Below are 20798 nucleotides of genomic sequence, written 5' to 3'. Positions count from 1 at the left end.
AGAAGTTATGAACCAAATGGATCTAACATATATTTATAGAACATATCATTCTAAAGCAAAAGAATATAAGTTCTTCTTAGTACCTCATGGCATCTTCTCCAAAATTGACCATATAATTGGTCACAAAACAGGTCCTAACAGATACTAGAAGATTGAAGTAATCCCATGCACCCTATCAGATCACCACGGACTAAGGCTGGTCTTAAATTCCAACAAAAATGGAAGACATGCATACACATGGAAGCTGAACACACTCTACTCAATTCTACTTGGTCAAGGAAGAAATAAAGAGAAAATCAACAAATAAATAAACCCTTAGCCAGATTAACCAGAGGACACAGAGACAGTATCCAAATTAATAAAGTCAGAGCTGGGTGTGGTGGCGCACGCCTTTAATCCCAGCACTTGGGAGGCAGAGGCAGGCAGATTTCTGAGTTCGAGGACAGTCTGGTCTACAAAGCGAGTCCCAGGTTAGCCAGGGCTATACATAGAAACACTGTCTCAAAAAACCAAAATAAATAATAAATTTAAAAAAATAAATAAAGTCACAAGTGAAAAGGGAGGAATAACAATGGAAACTGTGGAAATCCAAAAAAATCATCAGATCCTACTACAAAAGTTTATACTCAACTAAATTGGAAAATCTGAACGAGATGGACAATTTTCTAGACACATACCAGGTACCAAAGTTAAAACAGGATCAGATAAACAATTTAAACAGTCCCATAACCCCTAAAGAAATAGAAGCAGTCGCTAACGGTCTCCAAAACAAACAAACAAACAAACAAACAAACAAACAAACAAACCCCTCAGGACCAGATGGGTTTAGTGGAAAATTCTATCAGACCTTTAAAGAAGACCTAATACCAATAGTCTTCAAACTATTCCAAAACATAGAAACAGAAGGAACTCTACCCAATTCTTTCTATGAAGCCACAGCTATGCTTATACCTAAACCACATAAAGACCCAACAAAGAAAGAGAACTTCAGACCATTCTCCCTTATGAAATTGATGCAAAAATACTCAATAAAATTTTTGCCAACTGAATCCAAGAACACATCATAATGATCACTGACCATGATCAAGTAGGCTTTATCCCAGGCAGGGATGCAGGGATGGTTTTATTTCCATTTTTAGATCTTGGATGGTTTTGTTCAATTGTTCCACCTGTTTGGTTGTGTTTTCCTCTAATTCTTTAAGGGATTTTTGTGTTTCCTCTTTAAAGGTTTCTACCTGTTTACCTGTGTTCTCCTGTATTTCTTTAAGGGAGTTATTTATGTCCTTCTTAAAGTCCTCTGTCAGCATCATGAGATGTGATTTTTAAATCAGATATTTGTTTTTCTGGTGTGTTGGGGTATCCAGGGTTCGTTGTTGTTGGAGAACTGGGTTCAGATGATGCCAAGTAGCCTTGGTTTCTGTTGGTAAGGTTCTTGTGCTTGCCTCTTGCCATCTGGTTATCTCTGATGTTAGCTGGTCTTGCTGTCTCTGACTGTGGCTTGTCCCTCATGCAAGCCTGTGTGTCAGTACTCTTGGGAGACCAAATCTCTCTGGGAGGAATTTGGGTATGGATGTCTGTAGCACAGGGTCAGCTCTGGGGTGCAGATGGAAACAGGAAAGATTCTGTCCCTGGCTGTTCCTCCATTCCTGTGTCCTGATGGCTCTGGGAAGGTACCTCTTGGGGCAGGAATTTGAGAAGAAGTGGTGGTCTTACCTGTGCTCACAGGTGTGTGAGCACTCCTGGGAGACCAGCTCTCTCCTGGAGGTATTTAGGTATGGAGAGCTGTGGCACAGGATCAGTTCTGGGCACCGTAGCACAGGATCAGCTCCGGTGCAGACATAACATGTTTCCTGATGGCATTTTCATATGTGTCTCATTTTGTTTGTGTGGAGAAGTTGATGTCAGGTGTCTTCCTCTATTAACTTCGCTGTTATTTTTTTGATTGTAAGCCTAGCCTTTAATGGCTGAGTCACCTCTCCAGCCCCTGTCTTTTTTTTTTTTAAAGGATTTGTTTATTTATATGTGTGAATGTATTGCACATGTGTGTTTGTGCACACATGGAGGACCAAAGAAAATATTTGTTTTCTTCTTTGTCATCATCTGTCCTTTGAGGCAATTTTTTCCCCCAAACCCAGGGCTTGCAAGCTCTAGTGACCCTTTTGTCTCTGTTCTTCTTGGAGCTGGGTTTGCAGGTATGAATAGGATACATGCTTTTACATGGGTGTTGAGGATCCAAACTCTGGTCTTCTTGCTTGTCTAGCAAACATTTTACTGACTGAGACATATTCTCAGCCCCTGTTTGCCTGATAAGCCTTCATTTGTCTTTGTTGTTCATAAATACTGAAAAGATGTTGCTCGTTTTAAGGGCAAGAAGTGACATGGTTTCCCTTTCTAGGGTAGTACATATTAAGGGTGGAGGGAACAGCCTGAGCTGCCAGGTCATCTGGACAGCTCCAACTCCAGGTCATGATAGGGTATAGGAGATTAGGGTTTGCCATCCATCATCCAAAGCTTCTTGTATGTTACTGATTTGCAAGCTAGTGAGACAGACTTGACAAGTAAGCATATCATTTCTCATCCATACCAACTGAACCACCCTGATAAAAAGCCATCACTAGGGCCTAAACCCAGGGCCTTGTTCATGATAGCCAAATGCTTTACTGCTAGACTCCATACCTGTCCTGGAATGTGACTCGACCTGAAGTGGAAACTCTTTGCAAGCCTCCCACAAACCTGCCTCCCAGCTACTGGCTGCGTGTTTTACTATGTAACAGTGGATTCCCTGGATTCTAGGCACGGAGTTCTCTTAGTCTGAAGAGCTATCTTTATGTAAACTCCCTTGGTTTGTAGACTCTGACTTACATAAGAAAGAGATCATGTCATTTTTAAAGTCTTTTCATGATGAAAAGAACCTGGGGTCCTGCGCATGTTAGGACTGTGCTCTGTCCCTGACCAAACCCCAGCCCTCCAAGTTTTTTTTTTTTTAATTTCAGCTGCTCTTGGCCTTTCCTTCCACAGTGTTCATACACAGGGTTGTTGAGGTTGAGCAGCTCAGAGGAATATGTTCAACACAGCCTGGAGCTGTCTGGCTGTGTACTTGGTAAGCACTTACTGTATTCTGAGGCACCTGGCTTGTGCTGTGGAACAACAGCATGACTTTCTGCTGTTTCCTTGTATATCCACCGGCTGGCATCTTTCCCTTCATGGATAATAGATTGCCTTCTGGCTCTTCTTCTCATCAATTCTTCACACACATCATTCCTCCACACTCTACGTGTATTTTAAAAATATTTTTATAGTCTCAGAAAATTCCACTGGTGACATAACACTGCCTTCATTCCCTTACTGCTCTTTTTGCTCCATTTATTTGATTGTACAGTCTACTGCCATTAGGATGTATAAAACACCTTTCTGAGCTTTCACAGGATCCTACTTAGGGTCTGCTTCCGTGTACAAGCTCCATATTTTCACCTTCTCAGAGGTGTTTTGATCTGTTCTTGGTGACTTCCCAATCAAAAATTTTCCTAATTGTTTTCCACCAAGGCATATTTTTCCTTTTTTTTACATTCAGTTTCTTTTGGTATGTGTGAGGTCATAGAATCACCAGCACAGTTCAGAGAATAGCTCCATGACCCCAGAAAATTCCCTTGAACCTCTTGTTAGCACTCTTTTCCCTTCCAGGCCTTAGCAACAGTCTATTTTCAGCCTTTGCAGCTTTGCCTTTCCAGAATGTAATTATACATTATGTGTAAATTTGGCTTCTTTTGCTTAGCATATTGTATTTGGTTGTTGTGTTCTTGAATAGTATTCTATTGTGTGGATCTACTGTGGTGGTAGTGGTGATGGTGGTGGTAGTGGTGGTGTGTGTGTGTTATGTGTTTGGTGTGTTTGATAGGGTTTTTTTGTTTTGTTTTGTTTTTACCTGTAGCTCAGGCTGGTATTTAAAAAAATATTTACATTTACTTATTTTGTGTATGTCTGTGAGTATACATGCCATGGTACATATATGGAGATCCTATCTAGGATAATTGATCAATTATTTTCATATTTGCAGTTTGAGGGGATGACCTAAGATCTGTTGTTTAGGATCATCATAATTTCTAGGCTTTCTGTGGTGGATCCAAGTCTTCAGAATAATTAGGAACCATCTAGCATCTTGTTCCATTCCCATGAAAAACTCCGTACTCCATGTATCACTGTTTGGTTGTAGATATAAAACATGAGATATGAAATTGCTAGTATTCCTTTTGTGGATGGGTGTCTGGATCTATATACAAGTGCAGCTATGCCACTGAAGATGGAACCCAGTTCCTCAAGCATGCTATACTAGTGCCTTGCCACTAAGCCAAATCCCCAAACCACAAATGGAACAGCTTTGTCTGCCACAGTCTAAAAAGAGAAAATATAACTAACATGAACAATACCAATCAACCACGTGATCCACAGTATTCATGTAATATCAGCTACACCAAAGAGCCTACAGGGGTCATTTTCATCTGCATTAATTTCCCTTAATGATGAGGTTCTGGGAACCCAGCTGAGGTCAAACACATTTCATTTCCTGATGCTGACTATAACTAGAAACAATGTAAGCTATTTAAACTTGAATTAGTTCTTCTATTTAAAAAAAAAGAAATTCTAAAAACTGGGGAAAAGTAAATTTTATAACACCTACTCTATCTCAACTGTTCATTAGCTCATTAATTAATTCAGTTTTGTGGAATTGGGGACTGTCTAGGACTGTTCACATGCTGGGAAAATGCATGCATGGATGACCTTTTCTCTGCTCTTATCTTTATTATCTTGAGACAAAATTGCCCAGGTTGGCCTTGAACTCTCTGTGTTGCCTAGACTGGACTTAAACTTGTTATCCTTCAGCCTCTCAAGTAGCCAGGATTATAAGCCTATACCACCAGATGAACTGTGTTTTTAATAAACATTTTAGAATATGATGAAAGTATAATTCAGCATCTCATTACATACTTTGCTTTCAAATATTTTTCCAAAAAAACTTTATATATATATAGTTATAGTTATTATATATATAGTTATACACACACACACACACACATATATATAAATTTTTTTTGAGACAGGGTTTCTCTGTGTAGCCCTGGCTGTCCTGGAACTCCCTCTGTAGACCAGGCCTGCCTCTGCCTCCTGAGAGTGCTGGGATTAATTTTTAAGAAGACCCATTGAGTACATTCAGATACTGACTGTTTCATTCATTTTGCTACTTAGCCTTTAATTGAGTCAAATTATGGCAGAAAATGCATAGTTTGTTAGAGGCAAACAAGCTGACATTTCTTTTTGTCCTTTCATACAGGTGTTTGCTTCAGAATGGTAAGTGAAATCTGTCTCTTATTTTTCTACCTTATTTTTGCTAGTGATTTTAATCACAGAGCCGTCTTCTTCCCAGTCCTAACCTACTTTTTGTATCATGTCCTTGATGACTGACATACATTTTGAAATTACTGATTGTGATTAAAAGTGCCTTTAAAGTTTTATTACAGCCGTCCTGTGTTTTAGCTAGCATTTTCTATGAATTTCAAAAGTATTCTGGCAAGTGGTTCTAACTAGGCATTTGTGTAAGTGTACTAGATAAAATTATGGTTCTCTCCTGTGTTCTAGATAGAAACCTTCTTGGGCCAGGGGTACATCTCTTACTGTAAAGTCAGGGGTGCTAGTGTCGCACATCTTAGCAATAACCCTCTCCATACACACTTTTGGTTTTATTTTAAAAGCACCCTTTTCCTAAAAGTTAATTATAAGTTATATTTTATGAAGTTGGCATTGCTGTTTAAATCTCTGGTTGCTAACCCTGAGAGTCCCCCCATGTCCCATCAGTCAAGCCTCTCTGTATTTCAGGATAATCCTGTTAACATTTCATTGTACCCATTTTCATTATTTTCTTGATTTTCAGACTGACACCTGCATTAGTTTAGAGTCAGCTTATCACCATAAACCCCTGACCTTGTGTTAGCCGTTGGTGTTCTTGATGGTTTGATTTTATTATGAAAATTATTTCTATTTTTACTGGAACTTTTGAAATGACTCAGTGTCCATTTCTGCCTGTATGTATTTTATGTTGATCATAAACATATTTTTAAGTCAATGATTGTGAATCTTGGATTCACCAGACTTTGAAGCCCAGATTAGCAATGTAATTCATCATTAATGGATGGGAGGAAAACACAACACATTCACACATTTTATGGATCTGAGAAATGTAATAGAAACTATTTCTGAAACAATTCTCACTATTGATTTATTTTCTCTAATTGCACTGATCTTATAAATAGTGGTATCACTGTAGGTCAGCTACATAACTGCATAGGCTTATTTTATTTTATTTTATTTTATTTTATTTTATTTTATTTTATTTTATATGTATTGGTCCTTTGCCTGCATGTGTGTCTATGTACTACTTGCACACTTGTTGCCCAAAGAGGCCAAAACAGGCATTGGATCTCCTGGAATATGAATTATAGTTGGTTATTAGCAAACTATGTGAGTGTTAGGAATTGAACCCTAGTCCTCTGCAAGAGCAGTCGGTGCTTTTAACCACAGAGCCATCTCTGCAGTCTGTAGACTACATTTTAGAAATTCAATAGATAAATATTACAAGGTTAGCAGTTTCTGAATATGAAAGTTGTGTTATGAGTATAGACTTCTCTTGATGGACTTGAGCTCCTTTGTTTTTCCTGAATCAGTACACAGAAGGAGAAGCTAAGAAACGAGGTCTGGTTGGCTGGGTGAAGAACACAAGCAAAGGCACAGTGACAGGTCAAGTTCAAGGCCCCGAAGAAAAGGTTGATGGCATGTGAGTAGTAAGACCAACGTGTCTACAACATTTATGAAGCTGTTTTCATATTTTGATTTTCATTGGTAACAGTATTAATAATGGTATTCAGTTGTCTTGGATTATAAATAGGTTGGAGTATTTGCAGGCGGGCCATTGTTAGCGTGGCACTTCTTTGTTGGGAATAAACTTTTTCCTCTTGGGCAGGATTCAAGACGAGCTGTTGTATTGCTAACCAATCTGTCATCTCAGGTCTCCCCCAACATGGGGCCCATATTCAGGACCCAAGTATTTATCATTTCAAATGTTAAGACTGAGCACAGTGCCTTTAGATGGTTCTTGAAGTTCTTATCAAATCTTCAAAGCAAAAAGATTGCCATCTCTTTTCTATTGTGCAATATTTACCTAATTGCAGTTTCATTTTTACATAATAGAATTGTTTATTGTTGTTGTAGTGCACGCCCTCGAGGTATAAAGAAGAGCAGAGTTAGCAGTGGGGGTGACAGTCACCCAAGTCACATAATACCATTTTCAAAGGTTTTGACTTTTCAGCTTCATGGTTATCACTTTGCATGAATTATTATATATAGTCTTTGCAACAAACTCTGTGAGTTAGATACTAGTTAGTCACCTGCTCTTCCTGTTTCTTTCCCCTGAATGGAACCTGTCCCAGTGGCCTTCAACAGTTCTTTACTCAAAAATGTTTAAGTGTACATTAAAATTATTTTATGTGTACAGGTGTTTTGCATGAATGTATATCTGTATATCATGCATATTCCTGGTGCCAAATGCTACCATAGGATGGGGTTAGAGCCACTACAACTGGAGTTGTATATGGTTGTGAACCTCCAGGTGGTAACTTCTGAAAGAATGACCAGTCTTTTTAACCACTGAGCCATCTCTCTAGTTTCCTTAAAGTATATATTTGTAATTAATATCTCATTTATTATTACTCACTGGAACTCAGTCACATTGTCGGTAATATGTTCTCATTGGATACCCATTTGATAGTAAGTTTCTAATGACTAAACTCTGCGATTTCTAATTTATTTGTGTATGCTATGTATTTGTATTTATGTATAAAACTATACTGTTCCTTCTCTTTGTGTTCTACTGCTATGAATAGACACCATGACCAAGGTAATTTGTAAATGGAGAAGCATTTAATTGGAGGCTTACGTATAGTTTCAGAGATTTTACCCATTATTGTCATGATAGGGAGAATGGTAGCAGGCAGTCAGGGTGATGTGGTGTTGGACAAGTAGTGAGAGCTACATCCTGAGCTGCAGGCAGAGGATTTAGGGAGCCACTGGGTTTGGGATGAACTTTTGAAACCACAAAGCTCACTCCCAGTGACATGTTTTCTCCAACAAGGCCACACCATCTACACCCTTTAGTCTTCCTTAGTTCTACAGCTGAGGAGTAAACAGGCAAATACATGAGCCTGGGGGGCGGGGTGTCATTCTCATAAACCACCAAAGCCGCTAACCACCCGCTGGAAATGAGTGATCTTACACAATACGTGCATTAACAATTAACCATTCATTAACAGCAGAATTCTCATAAAATATAGAAAATAGGTGAGACATTGTACAAAACTGGTTGTTGCAAGAATGAAAAGATGCTAGATGATCATAAAGTGGTTTAAGAGAAAAAACTACAAGGAGGATGGAAGGAAGCTCACACAAATTATGTTGCATTCCTACTTCTTAGTTAAATGTGGAGTCAACATAAGTAGAATAAGTAGTTAACATAAGTAAAATCATGTACCTGTCTCCTTTCTTTTTAAAACTACACTCTTCATACACTTTGAAAGTACTGAGTGTTAGCAAGCTGGCTTGTAACCTTTTGTTCTGGGTTCCAGTCACACACATTCTCTCTCCCTCTCCCTCCCCCTCCCCCTCCCTCTTCTCTTGTCTGCCTGCCTGCCTTCCTCTTTCTTTCTTTCTTTCTTTCTTTCTTTCTTTCTTTCTTTCTTTCTTTCTTTCTTTCTTTCTTTCTTTCTTTCTTTCTTTCTTTCTCTCTGTTCCTTACAACCACCCAGACAGACAAATGGACAAAGATACAGACACACTTTGGCACATATACATAATGAATTTTGATCAAGATTTTATTTTAAAAAATAAAGCCACAGTTTTCTATGTCATGTTTTTATCACTCAAGATGCTTTAAAGAAAATCCTTCTGAGTCAAATGTTGTATTCTCAATGTTGGCTTAATAGTGCACATACAGGATTACCTCATTGTTTCAAGTGCTTGCTTTTCTTACTTTCTCTTTGCAGTAGGAGTTTGCTGCCATAAGCCTTTTATTGGTGATTTTGTTTTTATTGGGTGGATTCCCAGGATTGTGATTTGTTGAAGTGTAAAAGTATTCATCAGACTCTGTATTAGTTTCAATTCTGTTGTGATAAAATACTGACAAAAGCAGCTTATAGGAGAAAGAGCTTATTTGGCTTAAAGCTCCAGAGTATATACAGACCACCATGCTGTGGAAAACATGGCAGTAGGAGCCTGAGGACCCATCATTTCAGTAGTCAGAAGTAGAAAGAAAGTAGGAAGTAGGACAAGTTATACAACCTTCATGCCTGCCCCTAGTGATGGGCTTCCTCCATTAAGGCTCCACCTACTTTTTTTTTCCCCATGGAGGACCACTGTTTATTGGCTTCCTCCCCATGGCTTGTTTATTTTGCTTTCTTTCTTTCTTTTTTTCAATTAAACAATTTTTATTAGATATTTTCTTCATTTACATTTCAAATGCTACCCTGAAAGTCCCCTATACCATTCCCCAACCCTGCTCCCAACCCACCCACTCCCACTTCCTGGCCCTGGCATTCCCCTGTACTGGGGCATATAACCTTTGCAAGACCAAGGGGCCTTTCCTCCCAATGATGGCCGACTAGGCCATCTTCTGCTACATATGCAGCTAGAGACACGAGCTCAGGGGGTACTGGTTAGTTCATATTGTTGTTCCTCCTGTAGGGTTACAGACCCCTTCAGCTCCTTGGGTACTTTCTCTAGCTCCTCCATTGGGGGGCCCTGTGTTCCATCCAATAGATGACTATGAGCATCCACTTCTTTGTTTGCCAGGCACTGGCATAGCCTCACAAGAGACAGCTATATCAGGGTCATGTCAGCAAAATCTTGCTGGCATATGCATCGTACTACCGGAGGATCCAGCAATACCTCTCCAAGGCATATACCCAGAAGATGTTCCAACTGGTAATAAGGACACATGCTCCACTATGTTCATAGCAGCATATTATGATAGCCAGAAACTGGAAAGAACCCAGATGTCCCTCAACAGAGGAATGGATACAGAAAATGTGGTACATTTACACAATGGAGTACTACTCAGCTATTAAAAACAGTGAATTTATGAAATTCTTAGGCAAATGAATGGATCTGGAGGATAGCATCCTGAGTGAGCTAAGCCAATCACAAAAGAACTCACATGATATGCACTCACTAATAAGTGGATATTAGCCCAGAAACTTAGAATACCCAAGATACAATTTGCAAAACACATGAAACTCAAGAAGAAGGAAGACCAAAGTGTGGATACTTCATTCCTCCTTAGAATTGGGAACAAAATACCCATAGAAGGAGTTACAGAGACAAAGTTTGGAGCTGAGACTGAAGGAAGGACCATCCAGAGACTGCCCTATCTGGGGATACATACCATAATCAGCCACCAAACGCAGACACTATTGCATATGCCAGCAAGGCTCCACCTCCTAAACATAGCCTAAACCTTACCACCAGCTGAGGACCAATTGTTCAAACACTTGAGCCTATTGTGGCATTCCCCCTTTAAAGCACAATGGACTGCTTTTAGAATTAGATATAGAAATTTGCATTTTCTGTCCTCTTTCTGTTACCAATTGCTATTATTGCTTTATTTTTCCTTTATCTAATTAGCTTTGGAATGGCTATTGTTTTACATTAATTAACACTTTCTTAATTATTAATTAGTTCAAGCAGTATTATTCTGTGGCTACCCAGGTTTATTCTCACATTTTCCCCATTTTCCCATTATTCTCATATTTCAGGTTTTCATTGCTGTGAAGAGACACCAGGCTCATAGCAAGTCTTATAAAAGAAAACATTTAATTAGGGCTAGCTTACAGTTTCAGAGGTTAAGTCCATTATCATCACGGCAGGAAGCATGACAGACTGCAGGAAGGCTTGGAAAGGATCTGACAGTTCTACATCTTGATCTGCAGGTAGCAGGAGACTGTGTGATGCACTGAGAGTAAGTAGCTTGCGCCGGTGTGATGGTATAAAGTTCCCGGGTCTTCGGCGCCACTTATCCCGAGCTTTTGTCCCCGCCGGCAAGAACACACTCAGGACAACCGGAATCTTCTGCAGCAAAGCTTTATTGCTTACTTCTCAGGAAGATCTTGACCCCAGAAAATGGAGTCCGTTATATAGCACTCAGCCATGACGTTTCAGCACCTGATGTGGCGTGACAGCTCTTGATTCGTTGCTCGCTCATCACACCACTATTACACCCCGAGAATGGGCAGTGACTAGGAGTGAGTTCACTCTCGCACTTGCGCACAAGGCTTGTTTACTAGTTTGTCACAGCGGAGGCCAGCGCCATCTTATAATGGTGATTGCTCGCGGCACGCGCACGGCTCTCCACAGCGATTGCTCGCTGCACGCTGCACGCTGCACGGCTTTCCACACATCCCCACAGTGACACACTTCTTTCAAAAAGGCCACACCTATTCCACCAAGGCCACAACTCCTAGTAGCACCACTTCCTATGAGCCAAGCATTCAAACACATGAGTCTAGGGGGCCAAACTTATTCAAACCACCACACCCATCTTTTCCCCATTTTCCCATTGTAGTGCTTTTCTCTTACCAATATTAAGGGGCTCTTGTATACTGCTAAAGATTACAAACCCATAGCATTTGCCTATTAGTTTTGTCTATAATAGTTTTTTTGCACATAAAACATGTTTAAAGCATAGTTGTTTTTAAAATTTATAAGCTCAGATATGCTTTTTTTTTTCTGGTTAAGAAGCATATGTACTGGACTTTTTACCCCCTAGTATTTGATGCTTTATTTATTGTACTTAAACATTTACCCTATTTGGATTTTTTTTAAGATTTATTTATTTATTTTATGTATATGAGTACTGTAGCTGTCTTCAGACACACCAGAAGAGGGCATCAGATCCTGTTACCAATGGTTGTAAGCTACCATGTGGTTGCTGGGAATTGAACTCATGACCTGTGGAAGAGCAGACCTCTTAACTTCTAAGTCATCTCTCCAGCCCCTATCTGGAATTTTTGATAAGGAACCATTTTCTACAAAATGGGTAGCCAGTTGTGCCAGCATCATTTATTAACTAATTGTGCTTTATGCCATTGAGTCAAAATATATTTTTGTCAAATACTTTTCAGCTAAGTTTTTTTCTTTGGATCCTGTTCTACCCCACTTATCTTTAATCACCATACCACGTCATGATTGATTCAGTCACAGCCACTTTGTGGTATTCTTCATTTCACTGTTATTTTTTGAAAAGTTTTAAAATATGATTTATTTGTTCTCATTTTTTTGTGAATGAGTTTTTGTCTCCAGGTATGTCAGTACAACACATGTATGCAGTGCCTTTACAGGCCAGAAGAGGGTATTGGGTCCCTTGGGAACTGGAGTTATAGACTGGTCAGTTGCCCTGTGGATTTTGGAAACCCAACTTGGGTCTTCTCCACGAGCAGCCAGTATTCTTAACTGTTCAGCTGTCACTCCAGTTCCCACTGGTATTTTTGTTTGTTTTGTTTTGTTTTTTTTAAACCTACTTTCTTTTTCTCTTTCTTCCTTTCTTTTTTGATATTTATTTTCTTTTTTATTTTTATTAAAAATAGATTTTTCTTGTATACACTACATTACAACCACGGTTTCCCCTCTCTCCTCTCCACTCAGCTCCCCACATCCCCTCTCCACTCTTCCTCTGTTTCCTTTGTAGAAAAGTGCAAGCCTCCAAGAGATGACAGCCAAACAGGACAAAACAATGATCACGCAGGCAAAAGCTCCCACACTGAAGCTGGACAATACAACCCAATAGCAGGGAAAGTGTCTCAAGAGCAGGCAAAAGAGTCAGAGATACACATGCTCCCACTGCTAGAAGTCCCACAAAGCCATCAAGCTAATGGCTATAATATATGTAGAAGATCTGGTGTAGAGCCCTGTGCTTGTGTTTCTGTTTTTGTGAGCCCATGTGAGCTCTGCTTAGCTGATTAGATGGTCCATGTTCTCAATACCCTCTGACTCCTACAATCTTTCCTCCCTCTCTTTGACAAAATTCCCAGTATCTGGAGGTTGGGACTTGAGGGAGACCTTCAATTTAGACTCTCTCAGCATAATGTCTGACTGTGAGTCTTTGTATCTGCTTCCATCTGCTACTGGAGGAAGACTCTCTGATGATAACTGGGCAAGGCACTAATCTGTGAATCATTTCAGTGTTGTTTTGTTTTTATTCTTAGTTTTACACTAGGTCTCTGGGCTATTCAGTGTTTGGCTGCTGACCAACCAAGCAGCATCAGGCATGGGCTCTCTCATGGCCTCAAGTTAAGCCAACTATTGGTTGGTCACTCCTACAAGTTCTCCTCCATTGCCCTACTACATCTTGCAGGCAGGGCAGATTGTAGGTGGAGGGTTTTGTGGCTAAGTTGGTGTCCTAACCTCTCATTTCATAGCTTACAGAGTACTTTCTCATGCCAAAGAGACTACTAGATCATAAGAGTGAAGACTCTCCTCCCACACCAGCGTGACTTCTGTACACTCAATGACCTGTGTGAATGCTGTCTTCTACATTGGGGCCTTGCTGTCTGTTTTCAGAGAACAGCCTTTTGTCCTGGCATCAACCTGGGTTGTTTAGGGATCTCCATGAAACCTTCCTAGTCAACAACTCAACAAGGGTAGCCCAGTCCCACAACTGGAAACTTTGTCTGGCTACAAAAGTTAGCCAGTTCAGACTCTGTATCCTCTACTATTAGGTGATAGTACGAATACCTAGGGTATTCACTAAGGTCATTCACAGATTCCAGAAAGTTTTCACTACACTAGATCTTCACACCACTCCCCTCCAAATGCCCCCTCCCAATTCCAGTTGTCTCTCCCTGCACTCTCTCTCTCTCTCCATCCTCCTTTCAGCCTGTTTCCTCTTGCTCTCTTTTCTACCTGACCCCAGGTAGCTAGGTGTTGAGGTAGATCAATTCCAAGCTTTCTGAGGAACCACCATATTAATTTTCACAGTGGTTGTACAAGTTTGCTCTCCCACTAGCAGTGGAGTAGCGTTTCTCTTGCTTCATATCCTCACCAGCCTGAGCTGTCACAAGTGTTATTGATCTTAGCTATTCTGACAGGTGTAAGATGGAATATCAAAGTAGTTTTGATTTGCATTTCCCTGATGGTTAAGGATGGTGAACATATCTTTGTTTCTCAGGCATTTGAGATTCCTCTATTGAGAATTTCTGTTTAGATCTGTGCCTTGTTTCAATTGGATTGTTTGGTTTTTTTAATATCTAGTTTCTAGAATTCTTTATGCATGTTGGATATTAGCCCTCTACTGGATGTGGAGTTTGTAAAATTTTCTTCCCACTCTGCACACTTTCTCTTTGTCCAGTTGATGGTGTCATTTGCCTTATGGAAACTTTTCAGTTTCATGAGGACCTGTTTACTAATTGTTGATACCTGCCCATTGTTGTTCTATTCACAAAGTTTTTTCCTGTGCCAGTGAGTTGAAGGCTATTTCCTACTTTCTCTTTTTTTTTTTTTTTTTTTTTTGGTTTTTCGAGACAGGGTTTCTCTGTGTAGCCCTGGCTGTCCTGGCACTCACTTTGTAGACCAGGCTGGCCTCGAACTCAGAAATCCGCCTGCCTCTGCCTCCCGAGTGCTGGGATTAAAGGCATGCGCCACCACGCCCGGCTCCTACTTTCTCTTTAATCAGGTTCATTGTGTTTTATGTTGGTTGAGCACTTTGATCCACTTAGACTGGAGTTTTGTGCAAGATGATAAATATAGATTTATTTGTGCTTTCTTTGGGTTGCTATCTAGTTTGACTAGTACCATTTGTTGAAGATGCTTTCTCTCTTCTTTTTTTTTCACTTTGTATTTCTGGCTTACTTTTAAAAAATATCAAATATCAGATATAGATGTATGGATTTATATCTGGATGTTCAATTTCATTACATTGATTAATGCGTTTGTTTTTATGCCAATACCATGCAGTTTTGATTACTATTTCTCTGTAGTGCAGCTTAAAATCAGGGACAGTGATACCTCCAGCAGTTCTTTTATTGTTCAAGATTGTTTTAGCTATCCTGGATTTCTTGTTTTTCTGGTGGTGGCTCTTTTTTTTTCTCTCCCATTTGAAATTGAAAATTGTCTTTTCAGGGTCTATAAAGAATTGTGTTGGAGTTTGGACAGGAGGATTGCATTGAATTTGTAGATAGATTTTGGTATGGTGGCCATTATTAATTCATGTTAATCCTACTGATCCATGAGCATGGGAGATCAAAAGATATTATTTAATATCTTTTTAAATTTATTTCTTCAAAGACTTGAAGTTTTTTATCATATAGGTCTTTCATTTGCTTTGTTAGAGTTACCCTAAGATATTTTATATCATTTGAGGCTATTGTTTCTCTGAACTTTTTATTTTTTTCTTTTGCAGCTGGATTGTCATTTGTATATAGAAGGGTTGCTGAATTGTTTTAATTAAATATGTATCCAGCCACTTTGCTGGAGGTATTTATAGGAGTTCCCTGGTATAATTTATGGAGTCACTTATGTTTACTATCATACCATCTCTGAATAATGATACTTTGACTTCTTCCTTTCCAGTTTTGAACTGCTTGATCTCCTTTAGTTGTCTTATTGCTCTAGAACTTCAACTACTGTACTGTATGGAGTGTGTGGACAGTAGATGATGTTTATGGTGTATTTTTGGATTTTGTTTGCAATTATTTTATTGAGTATTTTGGCATCTGTGTTCATAAGGGAAATTGGTCTTTATTTCCTTTCTTTTTGAGCCATTACATAGTTTGGGTATTGGGGTAACTGTCAGGAGCCATAATGGGAAAAGCTAATAACTATCAGGTGATCATCCCGAAGTGGCCTGCCTTGGATTATTATATAATCTGAGACAGGTGAGCCCTCATTAAGCAAGTCAGTGAGGGACTAATTTTAGGAAAGATTCCTGCTATTAATATGCTTTTCCTGTTATTATTAAACATATATAACAATCACTAAGTAGTAGCACACCCCCTTTGAAGTAGATCTCTGCAGATCCACGAAGTTGTACTATCTTGTAGTGATGCTATATAGACAAATAAATGACTTAAATCTTAATGATGATCCTATAAGAATTCCTAAAATTATATCTGTGATTATTAAGCTCTTTTATTAATGGGACTGCTACTAGGTCCTTTTCTGATAGTCAAAGCTGCAATGAGAACTCTGCCAGTCTCTCAAGTGTCACCAGTTAATTGCTCTTAGATGGTAACCAGACTTTCTCCTACTCAGAGCACATTCCAAGAGGGTGTAAAACAATTAACCAAAGATCATAGAAAGGGAACTAATGATTTATTATAGGTGCTAGGACAGAAGATAAAATATTGACTGGGTTTATCTATACAAAACTTCACTAGTAACTTATGGTTTTAAACCTTCAGTGAACCTGTGGAGCTGAGCCGAGTGATGGATGTTTAGCCAGATAATTACTCCTAATGGATATGCATGTAAACATTCGCCATTGTAAACTTCTATTTCAATTTATGATTTGATTTTTTGTGTGAACTTGTGATGAACTTTTTAATATATGATCATGTATTCTGAATGATGTTTTAAGAGCTGAGGACAAAGAGAAGAGTCCGAACTGAGAGGAACGGAGGTGAGAATTGAGCTGAGATAGGAACTGAGTTGAGTAGAAGTTTTTAGACAACATTTTTTTAGATTAGAAGGAGAATGCAGAGTGGAGTAACTTAGGAATTATAGGTAACATAAAATACTAAGAGAGCAATGTGCAGAATGTAGAGGGAAAGAGGAAAAAAGAAGATGTCACAGAGAGCAGAAGGAGCAGGCAGGCTTCTCCTTACCATGGGACAGAACAGGTCCCATGGTAAGGACAAAGCAGGTTTAGTCTTATTAAAAGAAACAAAGCTTTTTTCTTACAAACATGGGTTTAATTCATTTATCATTAAAGAGGAAGAATTTTTTCTTTCTGTATGTAATAAAGATTGGAGCGCAGTTTTTCATCCAGAATGAGTGAGTTCTTTCGGCACCAGTGCTTGGTCTTTTGCTCCATATGCATATGTAAGTATGGATGTGTGTGTGTGTGTGTGTGTGTGTGTGTGTATGTAATTGTGAGAATGTATGTGGGGATTGAATTGAATCTGTAGATTGCTTTCAGACTTGTGATTTCTTTATTGTTTCTATTTCCATTTTTAGATTTTGGATGGTTTTGTTCATTTCCTTTGCCTGTTTGACTATGTTTTCTTTAAGGAAATACTGTAATTCTTTAAGGGATTTTTGTGTTTGTTCTTTAGGGGCTTCTAGCAGTTTACCTGTTCTCTTGTATTTTTTTAAGGGAGTTATTTTTGTCTGTCATAAAGCCCTCTGTCATTGTCATGAGAAGTAATTTTAGATTCAAGTCTTGCTTTTCTGGTGTGATGGTGTATCCAGGACCTGCTATGGTGGAGAGTTGGGTTCTGATGATGCCAAGTAACCTTGCTTTCTGTTGCTTCTTCTTGCCTCCCGCCATCTGATTATCTCAAGTGCTCCCTTCCTTCAATATATCTGATTGGAGCCTGTCCTTCCTGTAATCCTGGTTGTCAGAACTCCTCAGAGTCCACCTGTCTCTGTGATCCTGTGATTCTAGGATCCTGTGATCCTAGATTCTGGGTGTGTCCCTAGATCTTCAGATGGCAAGAGGCAAGCACAAGAACATAAATGTCAAAGTATTAGGAGTCAAGCTGCTTCTGGGACTCTTACATCTATGTGTGACCAAATTCCTATGATCCTGGGATCCCGGGATCCTGGGATCCTGTGATTCAAGCTGTGTTAGCGCTCCTGAAATTTGAGCCTCCTCTGGGTGCTGTGGGACTAGCTGCAGAGTTTGTGCCTAAAAAAACCAGGGAACCTGGAAGGAACCTGAGCCACTGGTCAGGTGGGATTCCTATGTTCCTGGATCCTGCTGGTCACAGTTACTCCTGGTGGTGTTGGAACAGATGTTGTGTCATACTCACCCCTGATACTATGATCTTGGGCTTGCTAAAGCACCTGGGAATTGAGCCTCTTCTGTGTGCTGTGGGACTGGCTGCAGAGTTTGTGCCAAAGTTAAACCAGTGCAGACCAGCCTGTGTATGTTTTCTATGTACCGATCTGAGATAGCTCCTGTGCATGTGTGACCAGCTGGAAACACAAAGCAGTATAGTAAAAAACTGTACACTGCATATGGCGCTCAACATGGGGTAAGAATTTACTAATAATTTAAGTATTCTGGGATGGAATATGTGGGCACACACACAAATGATATAAGTCTAGGAGTGGTGAGAACTGCTTTCTCAGTGAGCAGAACTGAGTCATGTGGTTCCAACGTGCAAAAACTATATAGCAAAGAAACACAGCCCCTGGCAGGGATTTACCCTCCTGGGAAGAGACAATGAGAGACAAACAATAAAGCTACCTACTTCCATCCACCAGATAAATAACAGATAGAGATTTATAAGTCTGATTTGTTTTTAAGGACAGAAGGGAATATACAGATTTTGCCTGAGCCAGTGGGAATTTCTCCCTGAGTTTTAAAAGTAATACAAAGAGCTTAAGATGAGAAGCAGAGAGTCAGACAGTAGAAACAACATTTATTAAACTTCACAGAAGAAAGAAGTTATGTAAAATGTATGAATAAATGATTTAAAGATATATAAATGTCTTGCCAGGACAATTTCTCGGGATATTTGAACATGTGCAACACACGATTTCTGAGATTGTCCACTTAATATGATAAAAATTAAAGCCTATAAATAGGCTTATAAATAAATAAAGAAATTTAATTAAAGTTAAATACAGAGATATGTAAATATTGAGGCTTTTGATCTTTAAAAATATATATTTTGAAAGCAGAATGTAGAGAGCTTAGCCTATCTCAGAAAGTAGAAATGTAGGCCTTGAGAACTGTACAGAGAAAAAAGAGGCATACTACAATATATAACCAGAGAGATATTAACCCCTATAATAGGGAGAATTCAAATTTACACAGATAAATAATTTAGATCTTAATCTCATGAAGGTCAGGGCAGGAGACAATAAAAACACTGTCTCAATGGTTAACATTTGTTTAGATTGGTTTAATTACTTTAGATTGTTTTAAATATCAAAGGGAAAAAAGCTCTATACTTGTATTGACAAGAAAGAACAATAGGCTCTAGACAACTTCCAGAAAGATATAGATCAGATATGACAAGAAAAGGTCACCTAAAGATCTCAAATTTTTTGAGAAATTAAAACAAAACCGATAAATTGATCTGAGAACAGCCCAATAACTGGCGTAGACATAAAAATGTCTCTAGCCAAAACTTCAACTAAATGAGACAATAAATCTTATTGGTTATGGAATCCCTAAGGTTCTTTATGCCCTCCTTCACATGGCATGAGTGAAGATTTATTACATTTGGTTATTGATAAAACTAACTCATAAAAAGACAGTTGTCTTTTACCTGCTTAAACAAGAAACAATGAATTTATGAAATTCGTAGGCAAATGGATGGATCTGGAGTATATTATCCTGAGTGAGGTAACCCAATCACAAAAGAACACACATCATATGCACTCACTGATAAGTGGATATTAGCCCAAAAGCCCAGAAGCCCAGAAGCTCTGAATACCCAAGATAAACCACATGAAACTCAAGAAGGAGGAAGATCATTGTATGGATACTTCTATCCATCTTAGAAGTGGGGAACAAAACACCCATGGAAGGAGTTACAGAGACAAAGTGTGGAGTAGAGACTGAAGAAATGACCATCTAGAGACTGACTTACCTGGGGATTCATCCCATTTACAATCACCAAACCCAGACACTGTTGTGGATGCCAACAAGTGTTTGCTGACAGGAGCCTGATATAGCTCTCTCCTGAGAGACTCTGCTAGTGCCTTACAAATACAGAGGCGGATGCTCTCAGCCATCCATTGGACCTCTGAGCAAATGATCCCCAATGAAGGAGCTAGAGTAAGGACCCAAGGAGCAGAAGGGGTTTGCAGCCTCATAGAAGGAACAACAATATGAAGTAGCCAGGACCCCCAGAGCTCCCAGGGACTAAACTACCAACCAAAGAACACACATGGTGGGACTCATGGCTCTGTGTATGCAGCTGAGGATGGCCTAGTGGGACATCAATGGGAGGAGAAGCACTTTGTCCTATGAAGGCTCTGCCCCAGTGTGGGGTAATGCCATGACCAGGAAGTGGGATTGTGTGGGTTGGTGAGCCAGGGGAGGGGAGAGGGGATAAGGGGAGGGTGTTTTTCAGAGGGGAAACCAGGAAAGGGGATAACATTTGAAATGTAAATAAAGAAAATACCCAATTTTTTAAAAAAGAAATAAAATTTCATCTTTTACTGATCTATACACCCTGCACAACCCACATGAAAATCTTAATGATAGTAAAATTTGGGTTATGAGATTCATATATTACACCTCTGACAGGATTCAGTAATCCATCCCATCTGGGGCACTAAATGGACCTGCTGTTCCATCCCCCTCCTTCCTGATGTTGTTCAGAGACTTGCTTCCAGAACAGCTTTAGGATTGCTGCTGATTCCAGATGAACTCACTTCATCCAAACATTCAGACAGATCCAGTCAAGCCCTGAGCTTTTTAAACATACAGAGACTGCCGGGCGTGGTGGCGCACGCCTTTAATCCCAGCACTCGGGAGGCAGAGGCAGGCGGATTTCTGAGTTCGAGGCCAGCCTGGTCTACAGAGTGAG

At 39.5% G+C, this 20798-nt stretch overlaps 1 protein-coding gene across 1 annotated transcript in view; it reads left to right on the top strand.

Annotated features, from left to right (window-relative positions):
• Acyp2 (acylphosphatase 2) overlaps positions 1–20798 on the top strand; it is a 131884-nt gene that overhangs the window by 8942 nt on the left and 102144 nt on the right. The window contains exons 2-3 of the mRNA XM_021176827.2: positions 5327–5343; positions 6714–6823. Of these exons, the coding sequence (XP_021032486.1) occupies positions 5327–5343; positions 6714–6823 (127 nt within the window). The remainder of the gene's footprint in view (positions 1–5326; positions 5344–6713; positions 6824–20798) is intronic.

The sequence above is a fragment of the Mus caroli genome, chromosome 11 (assembly GCF_900094665.2).
Source record: "Mus caroli chromosome 11, CAROLI_EIJ_v1.1, whole genome shotgun sequence".
Classification (NCBI taxonomy): Eukaryota; Metazoa; Chordata; class Mammalia; order Rodentia; family Muridae; genus Mus; species Mus caroli.
Note: the sequence above shows the minus strand (reverse complement) of the source record. Positions and strands in the feature narration are given on the sequence as shown.